Source organism: Filobasidium floriforme (assembly GCF_021052385.1).
Source record: "Filobasidium floriforme strain CBS 6241 chromosome Unknown HD553scaffold_18, whole genome shotgun sequence".
NCBI lineage: Eukaryota > Fungi > Basidiomycota > Tremellomycetes > Filobasidiales > Filobasidiaceae > Filobasidium > Filobasidium floriforme.
In genome coordinates this window covers 569,385-584,234 of record NW_025763639.1, presented here as the reverse complement: position 1 = coordinate 584,234, position 14,850 = coordinate 569,385, and the positions used below count along the sequence as shown (strand labels likewise).

Here is a 14,850-nt window from a genome sequence, read left to right as displayed (position 1 = left end):
GAACGGATCGTCCAAATGATCGATTCCTGATATCTCCCCACTCACGGGTCCCTACTGTAAGGCGATACACGAATCCGGCAGCATAGTCAGCATTGATAATGTTGTCAGGTGCTCGACACTCGGGATTCTCTCACAGATATATCCCTTACGAGCCAACATCAATCAAGGTCGATGTGTTCGATCAGATCCTTGGGCTGAACACGTGTGCATGTGTTCGCCAAGCAGTAAGCTCGGACGAGAATCCGGAATGCTGGCAGACCGATCGCTTCGGTCATCGGAAGGTCAAAGTCATCGGGGTCGGGCAGGTCCGACATGTAGCCAAGAGCGAAGTTCGTGACTTCGAGATCCCCTATCTTGACTCCCATTACGAATGCCGACAGTGCGTATATATGGCCTTTCTTAGCTACTCGACGGATCGTTTCGACCATGAGGATCTTGAAGAAAGCGATATCGTAAAAGTCGGACATCGAGAGGGCTTCCGATAGCACCCTGGGTGAAGAATCTTGACGAAGGAATGCCTCAGCTAATTCCAAGTGAGGGGTGTATCGTGGAAGATCGAATGTCGCCAACTGTTTCAAATCGGTCGCTTCTAGTATGCCGATGAACCATTTCGAGGCTTGAAGACTGCCATTGAGCTCGATGTTCATTTCCAGGGGTTCCGTATCGCCTGCCTTATTCTCGTCATGATGTCGACCGGGTAGAGTATGCGCCAGCAACGCGTTCCTCAGGACAGGGCTGTAGTGTGCCAAAACTGGTGTCAATGCCTGTTACGGTCTTGTTGCTCGGACCGATTTTCATATCTACCTGATAAGTAAAGTTCCGAGGCGAACAGGGATAGTCTCGCCAGTCTTGACCTTGACCTGGACGATCTCGTTATCGTCCTTTGGCAGAAACGGCATCTTCTTGGCGGTCACTAAATGAACGCACAAGATATTTGTCTGAGTATCGATCGATAGCTCAACAAAAGAGAAACATTCGTTTGTGGCTTACGAGGTTTTTCGCCTGTAGAGATGAATGGGCGAGTGGTACGAGGGATCGCAGATTGCTGTTGGATCCTTCCGTATTCACCTCACCCTAAGGAGAATGTATCTGTCGAGTCCCGTGCAAGCTATGAGTCGATTGATTGCCGCGTCAAGTGGGAGATCTCTCACTTGGTCGTTATATTCTCCTTGTTGATGACGGACTCGGTGAACGTCTATGCATCTATCATTTCTGGGGGTCAGCAGTTCTCAGGTCGCAGGTTGAGAAGTGATAGACTGACATCATGAAAGGACCTCTCATCGAGCGTCGAGAATCTTTGCTTCCACGCCATGATGTCATGAGTAGCCATTTGCCATGATGGAGAGAGCCGCGATGATGTCGCTGATCGCTGACGTCAGAGCGATAGCCGGAGGTCTACAGAACGTTTCGATCGTCGCCTTCGGGCTTGATCCAATAGTAAAGTGTATGTATGACAGGCTAGGCATGGTGAGCCAGTCATGCCAGTCATGCATACCTGCGACACTGTCCGATAACAAAAGGTGATCATCAATATCATAACAGAGTGATTGCCTCTATTCGTAGTCGGAGCGCGCCCTACTAGGATTTCACTTCCGCGATGAAACCCCTGCGCCGAATGAACCGCTAAGCTAAGAGAGTGCCCATGAATTTGTCTATTCTGCCGCGGATCGCTTGGAAGACTGAAATGATATATGCTGTCGAACGTGATGCAAAGGACGTCGCAGACAATAGCGATCGACATGACTGCCTTTCCAGTTTGTTTCGACATCCGAAAGCACATATGTGGCAAGTTTCCCCGATACGCTGTTCATAAGCTTTCATAAACGAGTATTTCCAGCATTACAGATCAAGTATTCCGGGTCCTGAACAGATGAGGTCCAAGTGAGGCGGAAGGTTTCCGTTAGTGATTTGGTAGGACGAAAGACACTGAGAGCCCATTCCTCGAGTCAATAGGAATAAGCGCGCTTGCTTAGAAACGGATCATGGTGGTTTGAAAGAGCTCGTTAGACGTCAGGAGCTGTTTTTGGGCTATAGGATAGAAGTGATGAAACATTGCATATGATTGCGTACTGTTCGCCATACGGGATTTCGAGAATTACTTCTCCCGATACATGAAGCAGACTCCGTCTAAGCCATCGAGTCTCGTGGATTGTAAAGCTAAGATAATCTTTGACGCTCGTAAGGACGTGGACTAAGGGAATTGATGTAAAAGGTTCAGTAAGAAGCGATTCACGGTACTGGCCAAACGTACTCGTACACTAACTCACCTCCGATTTTCATGCCGTCTCACTCGAAACGGAAAGCTTCCGCCATGGACCTCCATTGAGCTGCGCTACCGGTCCACTCGTCCGCTTGATAGCTCTGGTAAGCGGGATGATGCGAACTGTTTCCAATGATCGCCCGCTCGTAAGCCGCTACGAGACACCACCATGGTCCAGCACCCATAGCCTCGGCTGTCCCTTTTGGGAAGAGTGAAGGGCGAGGAAGACCTTCCATTCTCTTCACCGCAAACTTTGCTAGGTGCAGATCGTGTAGCTGCACAGCGATGGTGAAAGAGCTGAGGGCGAAGAACTTTCCGACTCGGGCTAGCTTCCAGAGCATTTCCGTCATCAAGCGAGGAAAGAGGGATATGTCGTAGAAGTCGCCGAGCTCCAACGCTTCCGAAAGATATTTTGGACAAGGAACCCAGGGAGTCTCGGATGACATGTGTTCTGTCAAGTAAGCCACCGTGGACCAGTCATCGTGATCCGTGTCGGTCAGTCGACTGAGCTCGAGACCTTCCAGAGCCCCAAAGAACCAAGTAACAGCACCGAGACTGCCGTGGATGTCGGGTTGAAAATCAGATGTAGGTTTGTCCAGCCCAGTGGTTTGAGCATCGGTCAGCGATTTGTCAGCCAAAGATTGCATGTGAAAGGCATCTCTAAGGACCGGACTAGGAAATTCACGCGTAAGGACTTGACTCTCACCGACAGACAGATTATCTAGGTCAAAGGGACTCACCTGAGCAGCAAAGTACTCCACTTGACGAGAAGGATATCTCCTGACGCGATCTTGGCCCTAATGATCTCATTGGCACGGGTACCGAGTGGGAACAGTTCGATTTCTATTGGCATGTTGATCAGGAGCTGAGCCAAGTATCGACGATCAGCATATTAGCACTACCTCATTGATGGCGCGGCATCGTAGTACCTTGCAGAGCTCACCTCTTCTGTCTGTAAGCCTTTAGAATCTTGGCCGTCAATCAGCGTCGGCTGCTCGCCGAAAATCTCGACGACTCGATAGATTCAGATGTCCGATGTGGAAGAGATCAACGAGAGCAACGTTGTCGCGTTTGAAGAGGCGATCTACTCTGGACTTCCCGGGAGGATCAGACAAATAGCTGGAAGTTCGATCCAGGTGGATATCGTACGAGAAGTGAATGATCCGATGAATTTGATCAACAAAGGTATCAAAGGACCCCCCTTGTCGCCAAATTTCCGCTGGGATATATTCTGAGACATTACGTCATCGCGTCTCTAGCATGATACCCAGGATCGGAATGTCGGCCTGAGCTGTCCTGTGGCCTGTGGGTAATAGGATTCGTGGCTACCACGATAATGTCGTTCCGCTCGCACGATCAAGCGATGCATCTAATCATTACTGGCCACTGATCGCTGAAGCGTTCTGCATCTTATTTTGCTGTCCCTGGTAACAACGGCGGAGCAAGGGCGCAAGGGCAGTCTGCGCGCTTGCAGCCAAACCTTAACCTCGTTTGGCGGATACTGAGAGTCCTTGAGCAGTCCCAGGCCGATCAGGTGTCTTCTGCAGCCGTATCCATCAAGGCCAATGGAATACGTTATACCTTTATAAACAAGAAAAACATGCTTCAAGTTGACTGTCCAAAGAATTCTGACCATGCTCGAAAAAGGCAGAAATCGTTTACACATTTTGGCCGTTTCGAGATATACGTAAGAACGGATCCATAAGGCACTCAGCAGGCAGATTTTACAGTATTACAGTGATAATCGAGGAGATTCCTATTACTCTCCCCGTACGAGTGAGAGTTATATATTCCTCGTACTTATGTTGTCGATCTCGGGAGTCGATAGTTGCCGGCGTGATAGTAACAAGTCGATATGTTTGTGAGACGTCTGCGGAGAGGTGAGCCGAAAAGCGTGTTCACGAAGCTGAAGACGCGAGTACCAAGCATAAGTGGTCAGATCGGGCGGGCCGACGCTTCAGGTCCGAAACTGGTACTTACGGCTATATTCAACGTTTCATTTGAATACGATGGCCTCGGATAGGAGTTTCCATTGCTTGGCATCGCCGATCCAGGCGGGAGATGCCTGGGTCGTCACATATTCGTATGCACGGCTGATGCCATTGAATTCTCGTTTGTATAAGCTTTGAGCGGGAACTATGGCCTTATGATAAGCTTGAATTAGAATTCTCCACGCATCCATCTGCAGGTTGCGGACGGTAGAGTCTTCAAATGCTAGAGGATTGGGTAGGCCGACCATGCGCTCGACAGCGAACTTTGCTAATGCGACGTGACCCAGCTGAACAGCGATCGCGAAGGCCGAGATGGATTGATGCATTCCGAGGTGACCGATAGGAGAAAGCATCGAGACCAATAGTTGGGGCACGAACGGTATATCCAAGAAGTCGGCCTGAGCGAGAACATCTCGAAAAACGGGGACGAGGGGGATATCACGGTTCTGCGTTGTCAAGAGATCGCGCAGTTCCTGGTCGTTGTTAGGAGAAGTGCTGGCGAGGCTTTTGTAGTCTTGTCCGGCCAGCAGGGCGAACAACAACTTGGCAGCCACCAGACTGCATTTCATCTCCAGATCCAGCTTCTTGGCCTTGATGCCGCCGGTGTTGCTCTCGGACAGAGCTTGCATATGAATCGCATCACGGAATACCGAGCTAGGAAGGGAAAGAGAGCGATGGCGCTCAGTACAGCTCGAGCACCAGCGAACAATCGCCCTCACCTGCACATAAGCAGAGCGAATCTCACGGAGAGCGTTTTACCGTCCGCGACCTTGATCTCGACCATCTCGTCATCGGAGGGAGGCACCTTCGCAACAGGTTTCGAGGCGGTAGTGTCGGTAGTCGACATGATCTTGACGAGATTTAAAGATCGATTTGGGTAAGCGCGATAATCTCGTATTGAGTCTGCGATTATGAGTGGTGCGATCCTGCAGGAGTAATGATTCTTGATTCCCTCTCGCCAACCAAGCTTTTCAGTCTTCGTCAATATATACGATTCTTGGCATACGCAAAAGTATCAATCGTACGATTGTACGACCGATTCAAAAGATGACGACGGCAGTTAGCCGGTGGGTCGGGTGGATCTGTTCTTCTTCCAGGAACGAAAGGTAGCCAGCCTAGCATGGATCGAAAGGACCGCAAATCTGCTACTATATTATCAGGCTCGGATACACAGGTGGATCTGTTTGTCATCTTCCGGAGAAGCGGATAGTTCCAACATGTTTTCGCTGTGAAGCGCATGAGACCTCCTATCTCGTCATCGTAAGGGTTGTGGTTAGGTAATGGGGAAGAGGAGATGCGCAACGCGCCCAGGATAATTGTAATAGGCTTCGGACGTGCGAACCTTAAAAAAAGGGGGGTGAAGCGCAATAGCGTTCTATTTGCTCTTGTTGGCTATCGCCAAATGGATACAAGGTACGAAAGGACCTACTTTCCTTAGAGGCGGCTATCTCTCGCTTGCGTATGATAGACGATTGCTTCTCGGCGAACCGAATGAAGCTTGTCAAACTAAGCCTTCATCGACGGCGATCCTATCTAGTTTGAGCGGAGAATGACATGAAGCGAGAGGTAAATCCGTTGCGTATCGCGGTCCTTCCAGGGGATTTCTCTCACTCACATGAATCGATGACCCCAGGATGATCGCTACATATTTTTGGAAGCGAAAGAAGCCTTTCATCGCTATAAAGACCAGAGTCCAGAAATACCATCCACGCGACTGATCACTGTGCAGGTTTCCAGTATGAGATCGGTATTATTCCCCAGTCGGAGTGTTAGGGGTGAAGGCATCTGAAACCATAGCAGTCGACTTCTCGAGCAATCCGACTCGAACCAGATTCCCAATTATCGCTCAAGGCCTCTACAACAGCTCTATTTGTCTGAGAAGCACGATCTCGGGGTGATGATAGAACATGCTTAATACTTGGCGCAAACAGGGACATGAGGGGCTTGTGGTTTGAAGCAAGTAATAATTCGGTCCATATGAGGCATAGTAATTTTTGAACATTGTTTGAAGTACTCGTATGCAAGACAGGAAGCGACCTCGTGTATGGCCGCTGGATCTGACGCGTAGGAAATTTATAGTAGCTATATTGCTTAGCTTCATGTCTGAAGCAGGGGTTCGGTCCGAAATCATCGACGAAGTGATCCCCGTCAGCTGAAGGTAAAGGTGAAGCAGTTTCAAGTTGCATCAGTAGTATTCCGACCGGAACCCGCAACTCTGGAGAAGAACTCACATCATGATCTTCTACTCGAAAACGATCGCGTTTGCAATGGATGTCCATTGAGTGAGATCTCCAGACCAAGGCACCGCTACCTCTTGCGTTTGCGTATCATAGTGAACTCTCACTGAGGTCCGGGCGTCGGCGATCGTCCTGCGATAGGCATCAACAAGACACCACCATACATCCAATCCGATAGCTTGCACCGCAAGCTTGTCGAAGGCCAGCGGACTCGGCAAACCTCCCATATGCTTGATCGCATACCTCGCCATCTTCAGGTCCCTCTGATCGATCGCCATAGCAGCAGCCGATAGCGCATAGGCAGTTCCCTTATCGGCGAGTTCGTACAAGACCTCTTTCATGATCCGAGGAAAAAAAGGGAAATCGTAGAAATCTGCCGAGCGAAGGACGTGCCTGAGGACGATAGGCGACGGAGTGGTTGCGTCCTCCGAACTCATGAGGCTCCCAAGAGACGGTCCGACTGAAGAAAATCTCATTGTGGATTCCTTGAGGTCGTTAAGACCCTTCCCTTCTAGGATGCCAAACAGCCATTTGGCTTGCCCGGCCGTGCAGTTGAGTTCGATCTCTGCGTTCTTGATAGCTTGCTTGTCGGAAGCCCCGCCGGATAAGGACTGCATGTGGAAAGCGTCGCGAAGGACCGAGCTGAGTCGAGATGCGAGGAGCTATAAGTCTTGGAGTATTCTGAGCTGTTACGAGGATGCCTAGGCTTACCTGAGCATTAAGAGTTCATATTTGACGCAAAAGCTCTCGTTGTTCGCGACTTTGACCGCAATCTTCTCGTCGTCGGCCGGAGGCGCGGCCGCATCGGAAGGTGGACAGGCGGTAATGTTGGTGGGCATATTGACAAATGACAAAGTGATATCGATTGAGGATCGGGGAGATGACGAAGCCCGGGCTCGCTGGAATGTATTGACGAGTATCTGATGGTGGTCGAATACTAGGGAATGGTTCAGGCTTCACCATTGATCTTCTTGACCAGCATATATATAATTGACTGGGACGCACCCAGAAACCGAAATTGGAATCGAAGCGCTTTGTTCATTGCCGATTATGTCCCGGGGTCGCGCAAGGTTCTAAAAACCCTCGAACGATACTGTTGTCTGAAAGGATTCGCGGCGAAAAACACACTCAAAGGAGGTCGGGTACCCGTCTGTTGTTCCATAAGGTACCAGAGAAAGCTAGTCGATAATAGATCGAAAGGACCCCCGACGTCGAGAACCCCAAAATTTCGAATCCCGTCGACAATTTGTAATCGCGTAAGTCGGCTTGTCTGAAATCTGAGAAGGATACAACAATCATCGGTTGAAAGTCTGTCTCGCTGTCGCCTGTCGCCTGTAGTCACACCCTGTCATCACAACCGTGTGAAAAAGTTGTAGCGGCTGAGAACCTCTTGACAAAATGACGTCAATGGCTGTAGCCCTATCGCCAAAGGTGAAACACGAGTCTTCAGGCGCCGCGGGATGTCACGTGACCTTGTCGCGCGGGTATCATCTCCGCCATCCGTTCGAACTGGTCTAGACATCGGTCCGTCACCGATCGAGCTCCTCTACACTAACCTGAACATTTATACCCAGCCAAGAGTATCAACGTCCGTCCCAGGTAGGTCGTAAATTGGCCTTTTCGAGCTGCAGACGAATCTGCGAGGTTGATCGTCCTGTGGAAACCTCTGCTTAATACGATAGATGCCCACAGGTAGCATATCCACCCCACCCAGTGATGACGATATCATCGAAGTACTAGCCAATCATGGAGAGATTGTTCCTGTATCACGAAAGGCAATGCTTATCAGGTGAGTAAGAAGATCAATTAGAGTTGGAAGAAAGCGCATGCATCGGGGCTGACCCCACCGTTCTTGCTCGTCATGACGGATAGCCCGGTCTTCCGAGATGCCTTTCTCATAGATCTCTTCTCTACGACGTTAAGCTCGAATACCGTTGCAGAGACTAAACAAGAAGCTGTAGAACGAAACAAAGACGGGAGAATCAGGATCGAGGCCGACGCTCTTGCAATCCGCTGGCTGTTTGGACTTCTAGAAAATCTCAAACCGGCCGAGATAGACGACTCTTACAAAGTCACTCCGGAAACACGCACCCCTCCTTCCCCAGTCCCATTACTTGAAGCTGTTTCACTGGCAGACCAATTTGACATTCCTTTCTATCCGGCTTTATTGGACAACGCCCTGTGGGACGTCTCTCGCACCAGTCCACAGCTCGCGATCACTGTCTACACCGTTGCATACGTCCTGAACGATGTCGTATTAGCCAGGGAGGCGGTACAGCGGATGTCTCCCCTAGTCAATCCGTCGCTATGGGATCTCCAGACTGCAAAGCTGATGCTCTGGCAGCCTTGGTGGTCTCTATGCGCTGCCTTTCGGGCCGAAAATTGGTTAAAAGCCGATGATAGTTCCACGTTCAAATGGCTCGGTGTGTCTCACTGTTTGGTGATCCTTCCTATGGTAAGCCCTATTCTATTTTGCACTTCGATCAAGTCCATTAACTATCCTCGCTCGCAACAAGGGAGCCGACCACATTCAATCGCACCTGCTCTCGGCTAAGATCATCGAGCAACTACATCGGACATTATAACCGGAATGCTTCGACCGTCTTCGACAATTCGATATGCATTCTTACTCGATGTGAAACCCATCTTATTGGGAGGTCGATGATGCGTTGTTCGAATCGACATCGCAAGCTTTAGACTAGGCATTAGCAGCAATGTCTGCCTAAAGTAGCGGAAGGGGATAGGCAAATCATGGCGTTAGCCCACTTGTATTCTGACGTTCACATCCTTATTCTTCATTGCCACGGGACAGCATATTGGGGTTCCGTTCCGGGGCATCATATTTGAACTCATCGAAAGAAGATTCCGAGAGAACAAGCACGGTCAAGTAGCCCTAGAGCTTCAACTCGCGCTGATACAGGCAAACCTCTTTCACATAAGGTACCGATGTTATGTCATGTAGGGCGTGACTGGCAGGGGGATTAGAAGCCTCAGGAAGAGCGTAGTACTGTACATAGTATCATATACGTCCATCGACGCTGACAGTCTACATCCTCTGAAACCAAAGCCTGAATTCCTAGCCTGTGTCATCGGTTTCCGGCGTGACGAATAGCCACCTGGTAACTTTCCGATTCGGTGTAAAAGTAACCCTCAGCGTAATTTTCACGGAGCGGCTGATGAGACGGTCGGAGGCCGTTTACCCAGGGATTATACGATTACTGGTTCGAGGGAAGAAGTCTGTTTAGCAGTACGTCGAGTTACGATTTGGCTGAGGCGGGGCTCACTGGTTTGATGTCAAGTTTCTTCGCGACCTGCTTCATCCACTCGTCGTCCTTTGCCGAGTCGCCCAAGTCGTTGTAAGCATCGATCAGACTCCACCACGGCCTGAGCCCGATCGCTTCGACGATATCCAGCCGCCATTTATGGGGTGGACAGAAATCGGTAATTTTTGACACTGCCAATCTCGCCAGTGTCTGATCACCAAGATTGTAAGCCAACGAGTATGCCGTTAACGCTTGATATGTGCCATATTCGGTGAGCCGCAAGACTGCTTCTGTCATAAGGTTTCTGAAGCACGGAATGTCGAACTTGTCCGCTAAACTCATAGCGTCCATGCATGGTGTGATAGGTGGCGTGCTTGTGATTTCATCGGTTGGAACCCCAAGATCCCCCGGACTTGAGCCATCAAGGAGTCCAAAAAGCCATCGGATAGCAGCTGTGCTTCCTTCGATTTTGATTCTGCCATCGGCGGACTTGGATACCTCGGATGTCTGGGCATTCTTCGATAACGAGTCCATTTCGAAAGCGTCTCTGAAGACCGGGCTGATCCGATATATTCATTCAACATCAGTTTTTCCGCTGTGTTGAACTGATGAGCTATTGAGCTGAGCACCTTCCTTTCTTACCTGATCATCAATAGTTTTCGCTTCACGCGCACGATGTCGCCGTTCTCGGCAATCACTTCCAAAACGTCCTCGTCGGAAGTCATGGTCGAAGAGAAACAAGCAGGGTTGTTATCGATGTGACACCCGATAATGATAATTTATCGAGGTCCAGGCCGGATTGAGACCAGCTTCTTGCCTCGTGCTCTCCGAGACCAATGATAGTCAAGCGCATATATATATGTAATCTGCTAGGATGACTCACCCGGTGTCACCTAACCGGAACAGCCTGTCGATAGGACTACGTGATTTTCAGGCGCTATCGCCTGCGATAAACTTTCACGAGGTCTGAGTCCCAAAAACGTCCGTCTTTAACGGGAAAAGGGGACATGACATGAACATTCTAATGGCGCAACAGCGCTTGATACTACAAAGACAGGTCGGACGCTAGCTTTATAGTCCAGTGATGCAACGGAGATTCAAAGGAGATGTCACGGAAAGTTTTATCGAGTAAAGACAGGTATGAGAGTTATGGCGGGGGGGGGGGGGGGGGGGGGGCGGATGAAAATGATGGGACACCGCCACCCCTGATGGCTTGTCTAGAGGGCATTCACTGAAACCGGTTCAGGTCATTGTCTATTAGCACGCATCTGAACGATGGTCGGACGACGACTGACATAATGTATATCATCTCAGTCAGAGGGAGCGGAGAGGATGGGTTCTTCCTCGACCTCGATGGCCAGTCCGAGGGTATCCCAGACTTTGCTGGACTGTTTCCAACTTAATGCTCAAATATATTGGGGCACAGTCAGCGTAGAGCTATGTTTTTGAACGGATGGTTTAAACTTCTCACTCTTCGGGGAATTCTGCAGCCTTTGCAACCGCTTGCCAGTCAATCCTCCCAGCAGCGAGTCCGTGGACCGCTCTTAACAATACTCGCCACCCACCGATTTCCAGCTGCCGAGCAATGTTCCTTGAGAAGTAGACTGGGTGGGTGAGATCTTTGAAGTTCTGGATGGCAAATCGAGCTAGGGCAGCGTCTTTGCAGTCGCATGCGACAACGAAAACGAAGAATGCCGATTGTTTATTGCGGGAAGCTAGCTGCCAAAGCATTTCGAAGAAACGAGGTACGATTTCCGGAAGATCGTACATGTCCGAAGCTTCGATGACGGCTCTGTAGGTGTGTATGGGGTGTGTCACCGGCCACTCTGCGAAAGATCCAGGTTCGTAATCTTGCGGCTCGACATTGCTGTCGAGAAGCTTGAATACGATTTTCAATATCGGAAGGACAAAATTGATAATGGGGAAGTCTCGGTCGAGTTTCCTTTTCTTCTCCATCGGCTCCAGGTTGTCTCTGAGCTTTGGCAAGTCGCCAATATCGAGGGCGTCGCGCCAAACAGAGCTACACAGCTGACAGCCGGTCAGTTAGTGAATCTCAGTCAGACAAGTCCCAGTATCCACCTCATCATCAACAATCGCCGAGGAACCTTCATGCTTCCCCCATATTTAGCGGTAACTTTGATGAGATCGAGATCCTCATCGACTTCCTTCGAGATAAGCGTCATCGCGAGTCTTTGAGAAGATACAAAGCGGTCAGAATGCGATTCCGATCCAAGTCGAAAGACATACCGTGGTATCTGATTGTAGTAAAGCGAATGAGGAAAAATTGGGTTCTTGATCGCCTCTAGCGATTTGGCGAGGTATGCGAGCAGGGAATGGGCGATCAAGCGGCGTCGACAGACGTGCAGTGTTTGTTATAGTCTAGCAATGTATCGGGGATGAGGTCGAAGTGGTTTAACTGTCGATTTGACTTCATGTGATGCAGTAAAGGATATCTGATAGATGTAGAAGAGTATTTGATGAGATCGGTCAGGTAGGTAACAACACGGCGAACTGATCGCTAATCGGGCATCCTTTGGGTGCGGCGATCATGGCTTACGTAAGGTTACGTATGAGAGTTGTCATGACTAGATCGTTCAGACCATGAGGTCATCAGTGACGATCTCGCTGTTCTATCTTTATCGTTCGATAGATGAAACGAATAGCAAGTGCTCATGGAGAGCAAAAGCCCGGTCTGGCCCGTTCGGAATACAAGGTAGCTCGGCAACCCGGCTAAATTACACACTGATGAACGGTCATGTCGGGGAACGTATGGTTACACACTACGTCGATTCTGCAGAAGACGAGGGATACAGATTGGAAATTCCACCGATGCTGCGGCAATCTCACGTCGCGTCCATCATTGATGAGAGCAGTGGGGCTGATATACGGGCGCGCGTGCGGTCGAAGACGATTCAGATTGTTGAGTCGGTTCCTGGGCTGGACTCCCCTGAGTCGACGGCTGAGGCTGTTGCTCGATCGGCAGAGGATGTTCGGTGATCTCCATGGGACCCAACGCCATCTCTTCGGCCAGCTTGTTCTTGGGGTGTTTCCAGCTACGCATCACATGCAACTCGTTAGCGCAATCTACCAGACTTGTAATGACAGAACTCGTCCTTACTCAGCAGGATAGACAACCTTGTCTGCGACGTTGGCCCAGTCTACGGGCTCTTCCCGATGATCATACAGTGCTCGGATCAGGAACCACCAGACGCCTCCATAGAGTTGATTCGAGACGAAGTCGTGACTGAAACGGATAGGGTGACACATGTCCTTGAAGTGTCGCATGGCGTGTCGAGCAAGGGGAACGTTTCGATCTTGATACGCGACCATGAATACGATCAGAGCTTGCTCCTTGTTTTGGCACGCAATCATCCATAACTTTTCCACAAAACGTTGGTAGATGTTTGGAATATCGTACTTGTCCATAAGAGGAATAACCTCCATCGCGCTTTGAGGAGACGTCCTGAGGGGGCGCCAGGACCAATCGGGTTTGGTGGCTTTGTTGACCTTGGCCTGATCCTCCGAAAGAAGACCCAGAATGATTCTCATGACTTCGAGGGATTCGGAAAGCTTGAAGTTGTTCGACTCGTCGATCTTTCTTTTCTTCGAAGCAGGTTCCGCGTCAGAATCGGCTGTTTCTCTGGGTAGAGAAGCGATATCTAGTGCGTCTTTCCAAACAGGACTATGCCATCAATCGTATCAGTGACCGTGCCACATCGATCACTGACGGAGCATGACTTGGTGTTAAATCACAAATCCACATACCTCTTCTCAAGCAGCTCTCGAGCAACCGTGATGTGTCCGTCATAACACTCTACCACAATGTCGTTCGACCGATCGGTTTTGCGTGACTGACTAGCTCCGGGCTGAGCAGTTCGGGACTTTCCAGACCTGAGCATGGAGACGTTGGTCAGAGTCTTGTCAGGATCGTCTTCGGATTCGTCGGATGAGTTCCTTGTGACTTCAACAGGATCCTCGGGTGTTCCGTTGGCACTCATCAGATCGGGTTCGGGAGACAGCTGGGAGATCGTCAACGTCAGCCCGCATTGATGGGCGGTGGCCGTGACTGTGATGGTAATCGATCAAGAATACCCACGATAATCAAATTGTTGACTCAGTCCAATAGATGTCGGACGGCCTTGTGTTGCAAGTCAGTAATCTTCCGTCGCCTTCCCTGGCCGGTCTTGAGAGATTTCGATCGGACCGCACTTTGCCTATCAGCCGAAGGCCGAGAGATTGCTTGGGATGAGGGACGATATTTCTTGCGAACGACTCCGGCGGGACAAGTAAACTGAAAAGTTCAGTCATAAGGTCATCATCAGTCAGCCGCACGGATTCTCGCACGAAGTGTCCTTCCCCATTACGGATAACGATCGTAAGAAACGTCGGCTTACTGTGTTGAACAAAAGACTATCGCTCGATGACTGCTGGGTACCAACTGTCTCCCAGCAAAAACTGGCAACTGATCTACGAATGAACATGTGTGTCAGCACAGAGGTGTAACCCGGTATTAGTCTCGCAGCAAACCCTTCAAGACTGACCTCGTCCTTCGATCGCCCAAAAGCCCAGACGGAAAGGAAGTGAGATTACGATACGCCTGGAAAATGTTCACGAGAATCAGGGAAAGAAGTGCGAGCGTGATTCAGGGAAAGAAGTGCGAGCGTGATTCTTGAAATCCTTTCACCCCTAGCCAGATAGGATGCGACTGCCACTGGCCACTGGTAGGCTATCGAATCGGTATAAGGGGTGACTCTGCGTGTTTATAGGTATCTGAATGTATCCAATGCCAGGTTGTCAGCTGGATTTCGCACGATCGCATTGATGAAAGCTCGTTAAGACACTTGCAGCTGGAGACACAGTCAAGATAAGCCGGTGGGCGTTCAAGATAGGTATACTGGACGATGTTACTACTATGATCCAAGACCTTTGCGCAGGTCGCACAGGCTGAAAGGCTGACGAAGTGTGGTCGTAACTTTGACGATGAAAGTTGATGATTGCATGATGTATGATGCTATGGCTATGATGCAAGTTGGCTGAGTGACTTGCCGGTCAAGCCCGTCGTCGATAGTCGAGCACGTGACCCTGGACGCGCCTGATGA

General features: G+C 50.0%; 8 protein-coding genes across 8 annotated transcripts; 1 reads left to right on the top strand and 7 right to left on the bottom strand.

Annotated features, from left to right (window-relative positions):
- Positions 1–158: 158 nt before the first annotated feature.
- On the bottom strand, positions 159–1,215 carry HD553DRAFT_351622 (uncharacterized protein; the record flags this gene model as incomplete). The annotated part of the gene is made up of 4 exons (XM_046183627.1): positions 1,152–1,215; positions 991–1,089; positions 805–913; positions 159–735 (listed from the first exon to the last, which is right to left on the bottom strand). Exons 3-4 carry the CDS (start codon positions 897–899, stop codon positions 159–161), a joined length of 672 nt encoding a protein of 223 aa, XP_046034785.1. The 5' UTR covers positions 900–913; positions 991–1,089; positions 1,152–1,215.
- Positions 1,216–2,060: 845 nt separating this feature from the next.
- On the bottom strand, positions 2,061–3,397 carry HD553DRAFT_351621 (uncharacterized protein). Its single transcript, XM_046183626.1, has 4 exons — positions 3,204–3,397; positions 3,001–3,125; positions 2,268–2,932; positions 2,061–2,191 (listed from the first exon to the last, which is right to left on the bottom strand). Exons 2-3 carry the CDS (start codon positions 3,111–3,113, stop codon positions 2,287–2,289), a joined length of 759 nt encoding a protein of 252 aa, XP_046034784.1. The 5' UTR covers positions 3,114–3,125; positions 3,204–3,397; the 3' UTR covers positions 2,061–2,191; positions 2,268–2,286.
- Positions 3,398–4,256: 859 nt separating this feature from the next.
- Positions 4,257–5,098, bottom strand: HD553DRAFT_325527 (uncharacterized protein; the record flags this gene model as incomplete). Its single annotated transcript, XM_046181628.1, has 2 exons — positions 4,257–4,970; positions 4,997–5,098. The coding sequence occupies 2 exons, from the start codon at positions 5,096–5,098 to the stop codon at positions 4,257–4,259; spliced, it is 816 nt and encodes a 271-aa protein (XP_046034783.1).
- A 1,395-nt stretch (positions 5,099–6,493) lies between these two features.
- HD553DRAFT_325526 (uncharacterized protein) lies at positions 6,494–7,327 on the bottom strand (the record flags this gene model as incomplete). The annotated part of the gene is made up of 2 exons (XM_046181627.1): positions 6,494–7,130; positions 7,200–7,327. 2 exons carry the CDS (start codon positions 7,325–7,327, stop codon positions 6,494–6,496), a joined length of 765 nt encoding a protein of 254 aa, XP_046034782.1.
- A 716-nt stretch (positions 7,328–8,043) lies between these two features.
- On the top strand, positions 8,044–9,132 carry HD553DRAFT_83762 (uncharacterized protein). The gene is made up of 4 exons (XM_046184532.1): positions 8,044–8,087; positions 8,171–8,277; positions 8,361–8,943; positions 9,005–9,132. The coding sequence occupies exons 2-4, from the start codon at positions 8,171–8,173 to the stop codon at positions 9,071–9,073; spliced, it is 759 nt and encodes a 252-aa protein (XP_046034781.1). The 5' UTR covers positions 8,044–8,087; the 3' UTR covers positions 9,074–9,132.
- Positions 9,133–9,381: 249 nt separating this feature from the next.
- Positions 9,382–10,505, bottom strand: HD553DRAFT_359328 (uncharacterized protein; the record flags this gene model as incomplete). The annotated part of the gene is made up of 3 exons (XM_046183934.1): positions 10,394–10,505; positions 9,773–10,310; positions 9,382–9,495 (listed from the first exon to the last, which is right to left on the bottom strand). The coding sequence occupies exons 1-3, from the start codon at positions 10,474–10,476 to the stop codon at positions 9,382–9,384; spliced, it is 735 nt and encodes a 244-aa protein (XP_046034780.1). The 5' UTR covers positions 10,477–10,505.
- Positions 10,506–11,061: 556 nt separating this feature from the next.
- HD553DRAFT_344243 (uncharacterized protein) lies at positions 11,062–11,934 on the bottom strand (the record flags this gene model as incomplete). The annotated part of the gene is made up of 3 exons (XM_046182966.1): positions 11,062–11,149; positions 11,223–11,779; positions 11,857–11,934. The coding sequence occupies 3 exons, from the start codon at positions 11,932–11,934 to the stop codon at positions 11,062–11,064; spliced, it is 723 nt and encodes a 240-aa protein (XP_046034779.1).
- A 674-nt stretch (positions 11,935–12,608) lies between these two features.
- Positions 12,609–13,749, bottom strand: HD553DRAFT_344242 (uncharacterized protein; the record flags this gene model as incomplete). The annotated part of the gene is made up of 3 exons (XM_046182965.1): positions 12,609–12,804; positions 12,870–13,433; positions 13,517–13,749. 3 exons carry the CDS (start codon positions 13,747–13,749, stop codon positions 12,609–12,611), a joined length of 993 nt encoding a protein of 330 aa, XP_046034778.1.
- Positions 13,750–14,850: the final 1,101 nt, after the last annotated feature.